The sequence below is a fragment of the Mastigoproctus giganteus genome, chromosome 11, assembly GCF_048544385.1.
Source record: "Mastigoproctus giganteus isolate SK-2022 chromosome 11, ASM4854438v1, whole genome shotgun sequence".
Classification (NCBI taxonomy): domain Eukaryota; kingdom Metazoa; phylum Arthropoda; class Arachnida; order Uropygi; family Thelyphonidae; genus Mastigoproctus; species Mastigoproctus giganteus.
Window position 1 is genome coordinate 155,251,091 of NC_143585.1, and position 15,660 is coordinate 155,266,750.

Genomic DNA, 15,660 nt, shown 5'->3' on the forward strand with positions numbered 1-15,660 from the left:
AAGGATAGACAGAATAGGAATGGAGGAAAGCTTATTCTATTAGTTAAGAAAAACTTAAAATCCAAGGAAGTGAAGCCAGTCAACATTGCTGGACAGTGCAGTGTCGAGTCAGTTTGGTGTGACATAAGCATTGGGAGATCAAAATTGAGAATAGGAGTGTGTTATAGGCCTAATGACTCATATGATTATAATAAACAACTGTACAGGGAAATAAAGTGGGCCAGTAAATCAGAGAGACTTATAATGGTGGATTTTAATTTCCCAAATATTGACTGGAATTTGTGGGTTGGTCACTCACACACTAGCAGGGCTTTTGTGGATTAATTGGATGATTGTTTTCTACATCAGCATGTTCGGGAGGAAACTAGAGGGAGTAATACTCATGATCTGATTATCAGCAGTGATTCTTCATGCATTAAGAATCTGCAGATAAAGGAACCATTAGGTGGCAGTGATCACAGTGTGCTGAAGTGATATTTACTCAAGAAATAACTATCAGAGATAAAAAGAAGGGTTTTTGATTTCGTAAAGGCGACTACAGTGGTCTGAGACAATATTTAAATTCTATACAGTGGGACCAACTGATGATGTTACCAACAGCAAATTCAAAATGGGAAGCATTCAAAGAATTTATCTTGGCTTTACAGGCTTTACATACCAACTAAGAAATATTGTTCAAAGTTTAGGCCTAAATGCATGTCAGATGAACTAGATTGTTTCCAATAGATTTAAGTTAGCATTAGCATTATCACATGATGCAAGAAAGCAAATTTATATAGCATCAGCCAAAAAAAGAAAAAAAAAAAAAAAGAAAAGAAAAGAAAACTCTTATTTCAACCATTCACTCGCTCCAAATGTTTGTCAACTTCTGCCTTGAACCTATTTAACCTATCAACTTCTGGTAACCTATCAACTTCAGATGGAAGTATGTTCCAGCAATCAACCACACACTGGCTAAAGGCAAACTTTCGCACATCTAATCCTACAACCGTCTTTCCTCAATTTGAATTTATGCCCTCTTGGGTGTTTATTCAGAGCAAGGGGAACAATCCCAACAACATTGAGCATGCTCAATCCATTCAAGGATTTATACACCTCATTCAGATCACCTCTAAGGTGCCTAGTCTCCAGACACTGTAATTTGCAAAACTTAAGCTTTTCTTTTTATGAGCAACCCTTTGTTCCATTCACTAATCTTGTTGCTCTTCTCTGTACTCGTTCCAGCAGCCCTACATCCTTCTTAAAATGAGGCCTCCAGATCTGTATACAGTACTCAATGTGAGGCCTGACGATTGCCTTTATACAAGGGAATTATCACCTCCTTATCCCTGCTATAAAAATTCCTGTATATCATTGACAAGACACCATGAGCTACTCTTGCAGATATGAAGTTTTCTGAGCAGTCTGCACTGCTCAGAAAACTTCATATTTGCCTGTACAATTAGCCCCAGGTCCTTTTCATTCTCTACCACTGTAAGAGTGGTACCACAGAGTTGATACATTACTCTGGGATTATTAATTCCCATATGTAGTACTTTACATTTGTCAGTGGGGTGGAACTTCATTTGCCACCTCTCGGCCCATCTACTCAACTTTTCTAGATCCCGTTGCAGCAGTGTACAGTCATTAGTATCATTATCAACCCTGCCAACCTTCATGTCGTCTGCAAACTTGGACATTAAGCCTAATATACCATCATCAATATCATTTATAAATACAGAAAACAACAATGCCCACAACACTGAACCCTGAAGGACTCCACTAATAACATTAGTCCACGAAGAGCAGTGTCCATTGATTACCACTCTCTGTCTTCTCCACTCAACCATCCCTTTATCCATAGCAGCTATTTGCCTCCAATGCCACATTGCTCCAATTTGTGCAGCAGTCTCCCATGTGCAACAGTATCAAAGGCTTTTCCAAAATCCGAATATATGATAACAAAGTTATTCTTTGCATCCAGTTCCTTTGTGACTACATCATATTATCCAATGAAATTAGTCAAACAAGGCTTCCCCTTAACAAACCCATTCTGTGTCTTGTCTAGGTGATCTATAACTGAAGTCTTGTCTAGATTATCCTGCAATGCTTCTTTAACCAGTGCCTCCATTAATTGCCCTGGAACAGAAGTTAAACTAATAGGTCTGTAATTACCTATGTCTCCCTTTGATCCTCATTTGTGGATTGGGGTCACATTTGCACATCTCCAGTACATGGGTAACTCCCCGAAGTCCAGAGAATCTCTCATAATTATGGCTAAAGGTTTGCTTACTTCCTTTGCCGCCGCCTCTAATATAACTGGTTAGATTCTACCCCCCCAGGTGCCTTTCTTGTGTTTCCGAATTGTTGAATTGTTGATCTTCAACAATTTCTCCACCACTTTACTCTCAGTTATTAGAAGATTATCTAGCTTACTGCCAGAGTTGAATGCACCTCTGGCATTCCCCTCCCCGAATAACTCCTCATATGTGAATGTCGATGCAAAATATTCATTCAGTCTGTTAGCTACCTGAGCAGGATCATCAACAGTTGAACCCTCGGTATCAAGTGGACAAATCTGATTCATCCAGTTCCTTCTAGAGTTTTCATAAGAAAAGAACTCTTTGCTGCTATTCTTTGCATCCTTTGCCAAAGATTTCTTGTAATCTGCTTTCGCCTGCCTTACCTCCTTTGTATCTTGGTTATAGACTAGCTTATATCTATCATAGGCTTCTGTGTCACATGTTGATTTATATGTATCCCATGCATTTTTCTTCTTTGTCACATAAAATATTACTGGCCCACTCTCTATTTCTCTGCAAAATTGCTCATTATACTGATCAGATTCATTAGGCCTATACACACACTACTCTCATTTTTCCTTTCCCAGTGCTTGTGCCACACCAAACAGACTCAGCATTGTACTCCCAAAATTCCAGTTCTGCACTTGTTATGTCTGTGTGACACCTTGTCACACAGACCTAAGAAGTGACACCATGTCTCTGATATCCCAGCAATATCTGCCTTTGATGTCTTGACTAGCACTTCAAGCTCATCGAATTTATTAACTATACTCCTAGCTTTGGTGTACATGCAAGTATACATGCACCTGTTTCTACTCTTAGTAACTCTAACACATCCCATATACTTACTTGTTCCACTATGACTCCCAGCAGTCCTGGAAATTCCATTGCCTTGCTTTCCAGGCTGCAGGCCAATTGAATTTCAATGGAAGTAGTGTAAGAATCACTTTTCCCTCTGCCAGTGGCTGCTATTAATCTATTAGTCCATGAATCCCCCCAAGCTAGCTGTTTTCTGACCAACCTAACTCTGCCTCGATAGCTTCAACAAATATTCTTGCACCCTTTCTATTTAAGTGTATCCCATCCCTGTAGAAGCAGTCTCTTCTGTTAACAAGCACAGACCAGGCTGAAAAATATTTTACCCCTTGAGCCTTGCACAATCTCTCCAGGGCCGAATTTATCGACAAGGCTCTCATCATATATTCCCTCCTATCATGTCTGTGCAGAATTGCAGACACTTTCAAATTCAACCCTAATTCACTTCTTTTTTTCAACAGTGACCTGTACTTGTTAAGTAATTCTGCCGGTCTCCTACTCTTAATATCGTTAGTGCCAATGTGTACAACAATATCTCCCTTTGTGCCCTTATCTGCTCTACAACATCATTAACCTTTGCCCCTGGCAGACATACCCTGGTCCTGTTTCATCTATCCTTTTTGAACAATATGTTCCCCATTTCCCTTACAATAGAGTCACCTACAACAACTAGTTAATTTGGGACCAGCACAATCTGCCTTGGGGTTTGCCACTGTGTTGTGTGATGTTCATGTGCAAGCTCTGGCATTGATGTGGGCAGCTGAGAGCTTGATGGGGCCCCCTCGATTTAAATCCTTCGAGGGCATCCACTCTGTCCTTCAAGCTCTCATATAAGCCCATAACAATGCCGAGTTGGTGCCTGGTTTCCTCGCACTCCTTACATCGGGCACACACATTCCCCTTAGCAATATCATGTCCCGTTCCTGATTGCTCCACAAACATCAAACAAGCAGTGCATTTCAATAGACTGTGATTCAGAGGACAACCGCTCCCCTCAGTTCTCCCCTGAGCCACAGCACTTCTACTAGTTTGAGCCTTTTGCTTTGCTGCTCTGGTCTGAGTCATGATTTCTATTCAAGTTCAATAAAATTCCAGTACAAAATATAACCAGAAATCTATATCCCAATGCAGTTATAACACTATATATATGTATTTCGGTATTAAATATTATTCCGATTTATGTTATATGACTTTCTTAGCCCCTGTCAACTTAGATGTATTAATTTATGATGTTACATTTGTAATAACTAGGTCGCTATATTTATTTAGTTAAAAAAGTACAATTCAATTAACAATGAAATTTAATAAGATTAATAAATTTTACTGATTAATTGATACTACTATACTCGCTATCTAGTTTTCCGTTAAACCTTATGCTATCTAGTTAAACCTTACACTAGCACACGTTGTATCTTTTAACAATGGTGGGAAATTACGAACGGTTAATCAATGGACACGAGGTATTATTTACTTTCCAAATTGCGCTATCTATATTCAAAATAAACCACGAAGCTTGACTAGGTCTTTTAGCTACTTAATAAAATTAACTTAATCTAACAATTAAGTCAATAAAGCGGCTAAGTATAATTAAAAACTTTTCGTTCGTGGGAGCTGCAAAACCTGTCCACACGTAGATTTTATATCCTTGCTGATTCTAAGTAATAACCTACAAAATCTCTGTCTAAATTCAATTTAAACGAAAGTATTGTTACGAGGAATATAAAGCAAAACTAAAAAAAAAATTAATGTAGTTCTAGTTATAGTTCAATTTAAGTCAATAAAAAAGCAAAAACTCCTGTATTTGCTGGAGTCGTAAAAACTTTGCCTGTTCACATGTACTCTCGCACCCACTCTTGAGACATATGGCAGAGAAGAACCCTTTGTTCCATTCACTAACCTTGTTGCCACTAAACTTTCCAAATATTGACTGGAACTTGTGGCTTGGCCACTCGCATGCTAGCAAGATGTTTGTGGATTTATTGGAGGATTGATTTCTACAGCAACATGTTCGAGGGCCAACCAGAGGGAGTAATACCCTTGATCTGATTATCCACAGTGATTATTCATGCATTAAGAATTTGCAGATAAAGGAACCACTAGGTTACAGTGATCACAGTGTATTAATGTGGGATTTACTTAAAGATGTAACTACCATTAAGGTTAAAGGGAGGGGTTTTTGTTTTTGTAAAGGTTACTACGGTTGTCTCAGAAAGTTTTTAAATTCTATAGAGTTGGATCAACTGATGATGTTACCAATGGTGAATTCTAAATGGGAAGCATACAAGGAAGTAATTTTTGAGGCTACTAGACTTTTCATACCAACTAAGAAATACTGTTCAAAGTTCCCGGCTAAATGGATGTCGGATGAATTATTGAGGCCCATGGCAGAGAGGAAAAATGCATGAGATGCATATAAATTATCTAGTGACACAGCAGCCTGTAGCTGATATAAGCTTGTCTGTTATCAAGTCACAAAGAAGGTCAGGCAAATTATGAGAAATCTTTGGGAAAGGATGCAAAGAAAAGCAGCAAAGAGTTCTTTACTTTTGTAACCTCTAGTAGGAAGGGGATGAATCTGATTGGTCCACTTAACATAGATGGCCAACTATTGATGATCCTGAATGAGTATTTTGCATCTACATTCACACGTGAGGAGTTATTCAAGGAGGGGAATGCCAGGAGTTTATCAAACTCTAACAGTGAGCTCAGTGATTTTGTAATAACTGAGAGCAAAGTGGAGGAGAAATTGTTGAAGTTAAGCATAAAAAAGCACTTGGGGCAGATGGAATCTATCCAGTTATAATGTAGGAGGCAGCATGGGAAGTAAGCAAACCCTTAGTCATAATTATGAGAGAGCATTCTTAGAGTCAAGGGAGGTCCCCATGGAATGGAGATGTGCAAATGTATCTCAATTCACAAGGGGGTGACACAAATAATTATAGACATGTTAGTTTAACCTCTCTTCCCGGGAAAATGATGGAGTCACTGGTTAAAGAGGCGATACAGGATCACCTAGACAAGAACTGCAGTTATAGTTCAGACACAGCATGGGTTTGTTAGGAGGAAGTCTTGTTTGACCAATTTGATTAGATACTATGATGTGGTCACAAAGGAACTGGATACAAAAATTAATTTTGATATCATATACTTGGATTTCAGGAAAGCTTTTGATATTGTTGCACATGGAAGACTGCAGTACAAATTGGAGCAGTATGGCATTAATGGCAAGTTACTGCAATGGATAAAGGGATTTTTGAGTGGGAAGACAGAAAGCCATCTACCGTCACACTCCGTGAGCAGTCAGAGAGAAAACTGGATAACCAAATACAAAGAACAGTTGACAAACCATAAGATGGAAGCTTGTTTAGACGATCTTTATGCCAAACATGATTGAAAGCCTTTGAGATGTAAAGAGCAACTGCTTGTGTTTCACTGAACTTTTCCTTTGGATTTGTCCATAAATTGGTAACATAGGGCAGAATATCATGTGTGGATCGACACTGACAGAATCTATACTGGCAATCGTTGATCGGACTTCTTTGATGGGAGTGATTTGTCATCCTTTTTTGGAACTGGCTGGATATGAGCAAATTTCCAAGCAGAAGGAAAAACGCCTTCGGAATAAAAAAGTGAATAAAGGTGGCATAGAACAGAAGTAAGTTCAGGAGCACAGGTTTTGAGAACAAGTGGAGAAATACCATCAGGACCTGGAGCTCCATTGAGAAATACCATCAGGAACTGGAGCTCCATTGAGGAATACCATCAGGAACTGGAGCTCCATAAAAAAATACCATCATTGTACTTTATAAAATTTTCAAATATTTCAATTTTAGGTTTATCATTATATTTATTTATTCACCTTAATATTGAAAAGCAGTGGTCCCTTTCAGGTTGTAAATTTTCTAAAATGAGCATTTAAAAGCAAAAGTAAAGTTTTTTTTTTAAACAAAAGTGAAATATTTCAAACAGAAACAAAAGTAAAGTATTTAAAAAAAAAAAAAAAAGTAAGTCATATTTTATATAATTTTAATAAAATCTAAAAGAATAAATCACCAGCATAGATTTTTTGCCCATAAATGTGCTGGGAATTTGCATTTTTTTTTATATAGTTTGAAAAGAAAAACCGGAAAAAAAAAAAAAAAAAAAAACTTTTACGAGTAACAAGATATAGAAATGTGACATAATTTTTTCTCAAATCACTCTGTGCGGCCTGCAAAACAAATCTAACTTTGAATACGGGCCCCGTACAGGAAAAGGTTGGACACCACTGACCTGCACGGTGCATCTGAAAACTTCAGATGCACCGTGCATCTGAAGACTTCAGATCATCTGAAGTTTTCGTTCTGAAAACTTCAGATGCACCCTGTAGGTTAGTGGTGTCCTAACTGCAAACTACATCTGAAAACTTCAGATGTAGTGCATCTTGAGATGCACTACATCTGAAGTTTTCAGATTTAATTTGCAGAAATGCAGTCTTCCCTGATAAGAGTATTTTTGTACCCCGAACAATCTTGTTGATTTTCACTGCACCCATTCCAGCAGATACACATCCTTCTTAAAGAAGGATGGTGTATCAGCTGGAATGGTGCAGAAGGTGTGGCCAGACTAATTACCTCTTATACGAGGTGCCTCCGTAGCCAGGTGGGAAGGAGCAGCAGTGCGTAGCACACGCTTCTTGATTAGACTGGGGTTCAAGCCCGTCACCACCAAATACGGAGGATGCAGAAAGGTCAGGGAATGACCACCGCACATCCCGGAGCAATATGGCCTTAGTTTCTCCTAAAAACCAAACAAACAAACCTCTTATACAATTGGGATAATTACCTCTTTGTCCGTTGTGTCAAAATTCTGAGAGATTCAGATCAAGATGTTGATGAAATTGAATTCTTTAAAAACTGATATCAAATTATTGCTTTTAAAAAAAAATGATTTTTTTTTTTTTCAATGTTAAAAAAAAATTCTGCTTCATTTTTAATAGTATTATTAGTTGATTGATAGGCACCCAAGTCAATAAGAAAAATTTAATATTTAAAATAATTTGTGCACAAAATTTTCATTTTTACTAAACTTCTAAATTTGACAAAGAACCTGACTTGACAATGCCCAAACAGGTTTAGGAAACTCATTTGCGAAAATGATTAAAAAGATATTAGGAATGGCTGAACCATGAATAATGACAAGTTTTTTATGATTTTTAATGAATTTTGTTTTTAATTTTGGTTTGAATTTTGAAAGTAAATTTACTCATGAAAAAAAGGAGAAGTGATAATTCCGCTTCTACTCCTTTTACAATACTTTCAGACACATTTAATTCATAGTAAATGTGAGCTCCACAGTTATCCCTCATATTTCAAAACTGTTCACATGTGAACTTACAAGTTATTTAGCTTATGATGATAATTAAGGATCATTACTGCTCCTGTCTTGGAGTGAGTTAGTGTAGTTTCACCCTTTCGTTTTGTCACTAAAATATAGAATGAACTTTTTGTTACTTTTCATTCTCATTTTCTCAAAATTTAAAATTATGAATTTCAGCCTGGATTAGTTGAATTTGATCTAGATGCTTTTTTTTAACTTCTTGATCTTCATCTTATGAATTCAACAGGGGACATTTTGAGTGTAAATGGAGCACAGATAAAGAACGTGAAGCAGTTTAAGTATCTAGGAGCTATTGTGCAGATGGATGGTTCATCTAAGGATGAGATTACAAGAAGAATTAATGAGGGAAGAAAGGTCTTGGGAATATTGAATTCAATGTTATGGAGAAATAATATTCTCCCAAACACCAAATGATTAATATATAATGCAATATTTCAGAGTATCCTACTATATTGATCTGAGATTTGGACTATAAAGGAAATGCAAAGGAAGAAATTGCTAGCTGTCGAGATGGATTTTTGGAGAAGTCAGCCTGAAGATCTAAATTTGAAACAGTTAGGAATGAAGACATAAGAAAAGCAGTGGACGCTCAAATAAACAGCACTGACAAAATAGAACAAAAAAGATTAGAATGGTATGGACATGTTATGAGAATGGGGGAAGAGAGACTACCTAAAAAAGCCATGGAATGGACACCTGTTTGTACAGTAGTCTTCCATGTGCAAAAGTGGCAAAAGCTTTCTTGAAATCCAGGTATATGATATCAAAATTATTTTTTACATCCAATTCCTTTGTAGCCACATCATAATACCCAATCAGATTTGTCAGACAAGACTTTCCCTTAACAACCCATGCTGTGTCTGAATTATTGCTGCAGTCTTGTCTAGATGATCCCGCAATGCATCTTTAACCAGTGACTCCATTATTTTACCCAGAACAGAAGTTAAACTAACTGGTCTGTAATTATTCATGTCACCCTTCGATTCCCCCTTGTGAATTGGGGATACATTTGCACATCTCCAGTCCATGGGGACTTCCCGTGAGTCCAAGGATGCTCTTATAATTATGGCTAAAGGGTTGCTTAGTTCCTTTGCCACATCCTTTAATATAACTAGATAGATCCCATCCACCCCAGGTGCTTTTCTTATGTTTAACTTCAACAATATCTCCTCCACTTTGCTCTCAGTTATTACAAAATCATTAAGCACCCTGCTACAATTTGATAACCTTCTGCCATTTTCAAGCCTTAATAACTCCTCATGTGTGAATGTAGATGCAAAATACTCATTCTGAGCAGGATCATCAAGTTGAACCATTGATATCAAGTGGACCGATCAGATTCATCCCCTTCCTTTTAGAGTTTATAAAAGTAAAGAAATCTTTGCTGTTTTTCTTAGCATCCTTTGACAAAGATTTCTTGTAATCCGCCTTCGCCTGCCTAACCTCTTTTGTGACTTCATTCAGACTAGCTTATATCTGCCATAGGCTTCTATGTCACCTGATAATTTTTATGCGTTCCATGCATTTTTCTTCTCTGCCACGATTCTCATTAGTTCATTTGACAACCATTTAGGCCTAAACCTTGAACAGTATTTCTTAAAAGGTATGATACTTTTAGTTGCTTACACGATTAATTGCTTGAATTCTTCCCACTTAGAATTTGCCGTTGGTAACATCATCAGTTGATCCCACTGTACAGAATTTAAAAACTATCTTGAGACCACCTCCCTAGAAGTGTAAAAATAGTGCAAGACACTCCTCTAGAAGCACATGGATGTGGAGAGTGAGGGCAGATATGGAAAAGAGGAAATTGAAGAATGGAAACAGGGAGGACAGAAAAGAGTGGTGGAACAAAATTAAAATAAAAAAAATTAAAAAAGCTAGGTTGAGGATAACCATACAACGGAGAAATCCAAGAAGAAGAAGAAGAAGATCTTCATCTTCAAGATTTTCAGATGTCATATGCAGTACTCCTCTTTAACTGGGAAAGTTTATGAGGCAAGGATGCGTGTTGTGTCCTATGCTGTACAGTCTCTATGCTGAAACCATTATAGATCTAATACAAGATTCTAAAGAAGGTACTACTGGTAATGGTTCAGTTATTAGTAACCTGCAATATTCAGATGATACTGCCCTCATTGCAACATCAGAGGAAAAGCTACAAACGCTACTCAACAGAGTGGTTACAGCCAGAAAACAGATAGGCTTAACAGTTAATGCCAAGAAGACCAAAACTGTGGTCATTCACAAAATCACCTTGCCTGGAATCAAAATACAATGTGGAAACTTCCCCCATCAAACAAGTAAATAGTTTTAAATATCTAGCGAAGATTTTTACAAATAATAATGACTGATACAGAAATTAGAAGCAGAATTGGTATGGACAAAGAGGTATTTAAGATTCTTAAGAACTTCCTCTATGACACAAAACTGGATTGTCAGAAAAGATATTGAATGGCCAAATGCTCCACATGGAGCACTCTCCTATATGGCTGTGAGACCTGGGTCATGTGGAAGGCAGAAATCAGGAAAGTGGAACTCTTCGAGATGTGGATATTCAAAAGAATGTTCAAAATTCCATGGAAATATCGCATCACCAATCAGCAGATACTTAAGAGGGCAAAGACCACAAGGACACTGCTAACTACAATTGCAAAGAGAAAAGCTGCCTACCTCAGGCTTATTATAAGAGGCCCACAATATGACCTGCAGAGATTAATCCTGCAAGGTAAGATTAAAGGCAAAAGAGCAAAAGATCAAGAAAAAAGTGGCTTGATAATATCAAAGAATGGACGGGGGGGGGGGGTCTTACGACACAAGAACTATTTCACAAAGAGACAGAGTTGGCTGGAAAATGTTGGTCTCCGACATTCAAATTGAACATGGAACCTGAAGAAGAAAGACATCTTTTATCCTCTCTTTTCTCAGACAGTAATCTGCACATTTCTGTTTCATGTTTCCATTTCTCGATAAAAGATGTTAAAACTGGATTTATTCCTCTGATTAAAGATTTTACTTTATTCAAAATATTTTGTTCTTCTTTTTCCCATTGATAATTTGCCATTTATCAAATAAATAATAAAGTTACAGCTTAAAGTTTCTTTTTTTTTACCTTACCGTTTTTTTTTGTTTTTTTTTTTACTTTCAGGAATGTACCTTTTTCTAACATCTGTGGTATATCCTACGTTGATGAAATCTCGAATTTCATCCTATGTGATACGTGGAATACCGTCAAGGAGTTGTAGAGTAAGTATACTATACTATTTATTTATTAATTTCCGTAGGTAATTTATAGTTGTTTGTGTGATCACCAGTTATAAGGCACGTATATTGTTTAAAAAAAAAAAAAAAAAAACATAATGTAATGAATTTTAAAGCAGGATGCCTGCCACAGCACATAAAGCAGCCACCCCATGCAACAAACTGCAGTGTCATAATTTTCTGTAGGAAAACATTTTCCTTTCAGTTTTTATTATTATTATTTTTTCTTTCTGGAAGGGATCATTGTTGTGGTAATCATGTATAGAATGATATGGATTTTAGGATATGTTTACGCAGCTCCCAATGAAATCTGTTCAGTATAGCCTTTGTAACCATTATCATTTGCAATATCTTGAGCATCGCAAAATCTTGCAACATCTCATCCTCGTCCAATGTGTCTAAAGTGGACCTCAGAGATGCTAACTCAGCGGCTTCCCATAGTTATTGCAAATTGGATGATTGCAGATCTCTACTCCAAAAAGCTTGTTCCACTTCATCCATAGGTGATCATTAGAATGAGATGGGTACTGAATTAGGAGGCGACTGAATTAGGCTGAATTCACTCTTATGTTCCTGTAGTTCTGTACAATTCTGGCCCCCGTAACATGGCAACATTATCATATTGGAAGAATCCATTCATGATACATTTCTGTGCAATGATGCCTTGCAACTGTTATTATAAACCTAATATTTGTCAGTTTAAAATTTTTTACATTTTAGTTCAACCTCTCGGTTTAGTTTCCTGCTTCTGAAACACATAATGCTAGAGAATTTGTAAATTTGTGTTTGCAAAATAAAAGTCCCACAATGCACTGGGGGACATAGTAATTTAGAAAACTTTAATTTAAAATTACATACAGGTAGGATAACTCATTGATTTCCCCACCAGTGGCAAATGACATAAAAATATTATAAATTGTTTCTGTGATGAAACATGACAAAAGAAATGTAAGAAATCAAGGTGTTAAAGAGAACAAAAATTTACATTTCTATGATGAAACGTCACAAAAACAACAGAAGGAGAAAAGAAATTAAATGATTAGTAGTCTTTGACAAAAAAAAAGAAGCTAGGCACTCCATCACAAAATCTGATTGGACATCCTAAAAAGAGAGACCCAGGGTTTTCTTGTATGGCACTTTTGGTTAAGTTTATAGGGAATCTGGAATCCTGCTCACTGCAGTAGTTCTATTTGAAGATGAACTATTGTGCAGTTTTTATTTTATTTTTTTTTTTGTTTTATTAATAATGAAAAAGAGTCTAGTTGTATGGAGAGAGGCCTCTTTGTGTAACAAATTAGCCATAGTGTGGATTGGTTGTGGGGGTGGTGAAGTAAAATTTGCCTATTTTTTTCATCTGTAGTAACCTGTAACTCTCTTTCACAGAAAACTGGCCTCTCTTCTCTACTGCTACCTAAGGTCATCACCCTCTCTCTCCTAGATATTATGCATGGCTTTCAGCCAACAGGGCTTTATAGATTTTTAGCATACAGGACAGTCCTTAATGCCTCTATTCTCAATAGTGGTGAAACCCATGTTTAGTCTCTAGAGCAAAGTTTCCAGCATCCCCCTTCCCCTCTCATATTTCTCCTTCAACCCATGCATGGTACTAAGTACTATAGGTTTTGATACCTTTCGTGTTTGGGGTTTTCATTAAAAAAAAAAAAAAAAAAATAGTTGTTGAGTCAAGCTGTCCAGTGAGAGATCATGATGAAGAACTTCCAGGCTTCTTATAGTTGAACTTGATGGACTTAAAATTCCTAATTTTTCTTTTTTTTTTTTTCTTTTTTTTTTTTTCTTTTTTTTTTTTTTCTTTTTTTTTTTTAAATTTCTTTGTGTTCATCACAGCATTGCTAAATTATCTAGTTATATTCCATGCTTGTTTTGATGTATAATAAACCCTCAACTTTACAGATAAAAAATTTCACTGGCAGGAGGGTGTATTCATGAGGTGGGGAAACTAGGAACTTGTGAGTTGCAGTAGCCAACAGTACACATTGCATTCACCCTAGGGATGAGATTACTATCATATCATCTCCTGTTCTTTTATTGAAATCTCACCTACAGTGTATCATCATCATGTCTTCTAAGAAGACTAGTGAAAAGAGAAAACATGTCCATCTGAGAGTTCATCACTGTACTGCTAAATTATCTAGTTATATTCCATTTGCAGAGTTGTTAATGACACTAATAACAATACACTGCTGCAACAGGATCTAGAAAAGTTGAGTAGATGGGCTGAGAGGTGGTACTACACTGACAGTGGTAGAGAATGAAAAGGATCTGGGGGGGGGGTAATTGTACAGGCAGATATGAAGTTTTCTGAGCAGTGCAGACAGTCTGCAAGAGTAGCTCATAGTATCTTGTCAATTGATATACAGGAATTTTTCTAGCAGGGATAAGGAGGTGATTATCTTCTTCTATAAGGCAATGGTTAGACTGTATACAGGTCTGGAGGCCTCATTTTAAGAAGGATGTAGAACTGCTGGAACAAGTACAGAGAAGGGCAACAGATTTAGTGAATGGAACAAAGGGTTGCGCTTACAAATAAAGGCTTAAGTTTTGCAAATTACAGTGTCTGGAGACTAGGTACTTGCGAGGTGATCTGATTGAGGTGTATAAAGCCTTGAATGGTTTGAGCATGCTCAATGCTGTTGGAATTTTTCCTCTTGCCCAGAATAATCGCCTGATAGAGCATAAATTCAAATTCCAAAAGACAGTTGTAGGATAGATGTGCGGAAGTTTTCTTTTAGCCAGCAGGTAGTTGATTTCTGGAACAAACTTCTATCTATCATTGTAGAAGCTGATAGCTTAAATAGATTCAAGGCAGAACTAGGCAAACATTTGGAGCCAGTGGATGGGTGAAATTAGAAGGTTTTTTTTTTTTGCTCGTGTTATGTAAGCTTGCTTTCTTGTATCATATGCCTTTATTAATGCTAATGGTAATATATGATAAACCCTCGATGTTACAGAGAAATAATTTCACTGGCAGTAGGGTGTTTTCATCAGGTGGGGGAACTTGAATTGCAGCATCCAACAGTACACATTGCATTCACTTTAGGGAATGCAATCCATTCACATAAGATTACTCTCATATCATCTCCTGTTCTTTTATTGAAACCTCACAGTGTATCATCATCATGTCTCCTAATAAAACTAGTGAAAAGGTAAAACATGTGCATCTGAGAAGGCGTCTCCGTAACCAGGTGGGTAGGTGCAGCAGTGCGTAGCACACACTTCTTGATTAGACTGGGGTTCGAACCTGTGACCACCAAATACGGAGGATGCAGAAAGGTCAGGGAATGACCACTGCATATCCCAGAACAATATTGCCTTAGTTGCTAATGCTCCTAAACACCAAATAATAACAGCAACAACAACAACAGCATCTGAGCATTTCTCAATAATTTAGCAGTATACCCTCAGAGAAACCAGACCCTTGCGTTTCTATTTTCCTAATATGTGAGGAATATGACATGAGAAGGGGGAGGGATAGAAGATCACCTCTGTCAGATACTGAAAAAAAGCAAGGCTATGCCTAAGGAGTTTTTAAGGAGTCTGAAGGTTGACTAGTATTTCATCTTTGGTTTCTTAGCTCCAACTCTGAACAAAGTTCAAATTTAGAGCCAAGCATTCAGTTTCCAGGAAAAAATATATTGCATTGGTAAATTATCTTCAACTAATAATGTACTGTGTATTAACCTATAAATTCAAAGTAAATAAAAGCTTGCTTTTATTTACTGAATAATTGTTTTAAATTTTCAATTTTGTTGGGTACAAATATCTAAAAAAAAAAAAAACCTTTCATTTAACAGATTTAGCATTAGCATTAGCATTAGCATTAGTAGAGGCATTTGATGCAAGAAAGCAAGCTTATGCAGCATCAGCCAAAAAAAAAAAAAAAAAAAAAAAAGTAACATAAATA

General features: G+C 36.9%; 1 protein-coding gene across 1 annotated transcript in view; it reads left to right on the forward strand.

Annotated features, from left to right (window-relative positions):
• Nucleotides 1-15,660, forward strand: part of LOC150078523 (MAM and LDL-receptor class A domain-containing protein 2-like) — a 765,548-nt gene that overhangs the window by 308,045 nt on the left and 441,843 nt on the right. The window contains exon 16 of the mRNA XM_090384594.1: nucleotides 11,626-11,723. Within this exon, the coding sequence (XP_090240720.1) occupies nucleotides 11,626-11,723 (98 nt within the window). The remainder of the gene's footprint in view (nucleotides 1-11,625; nucleotides 11,724-15,660) is intronic.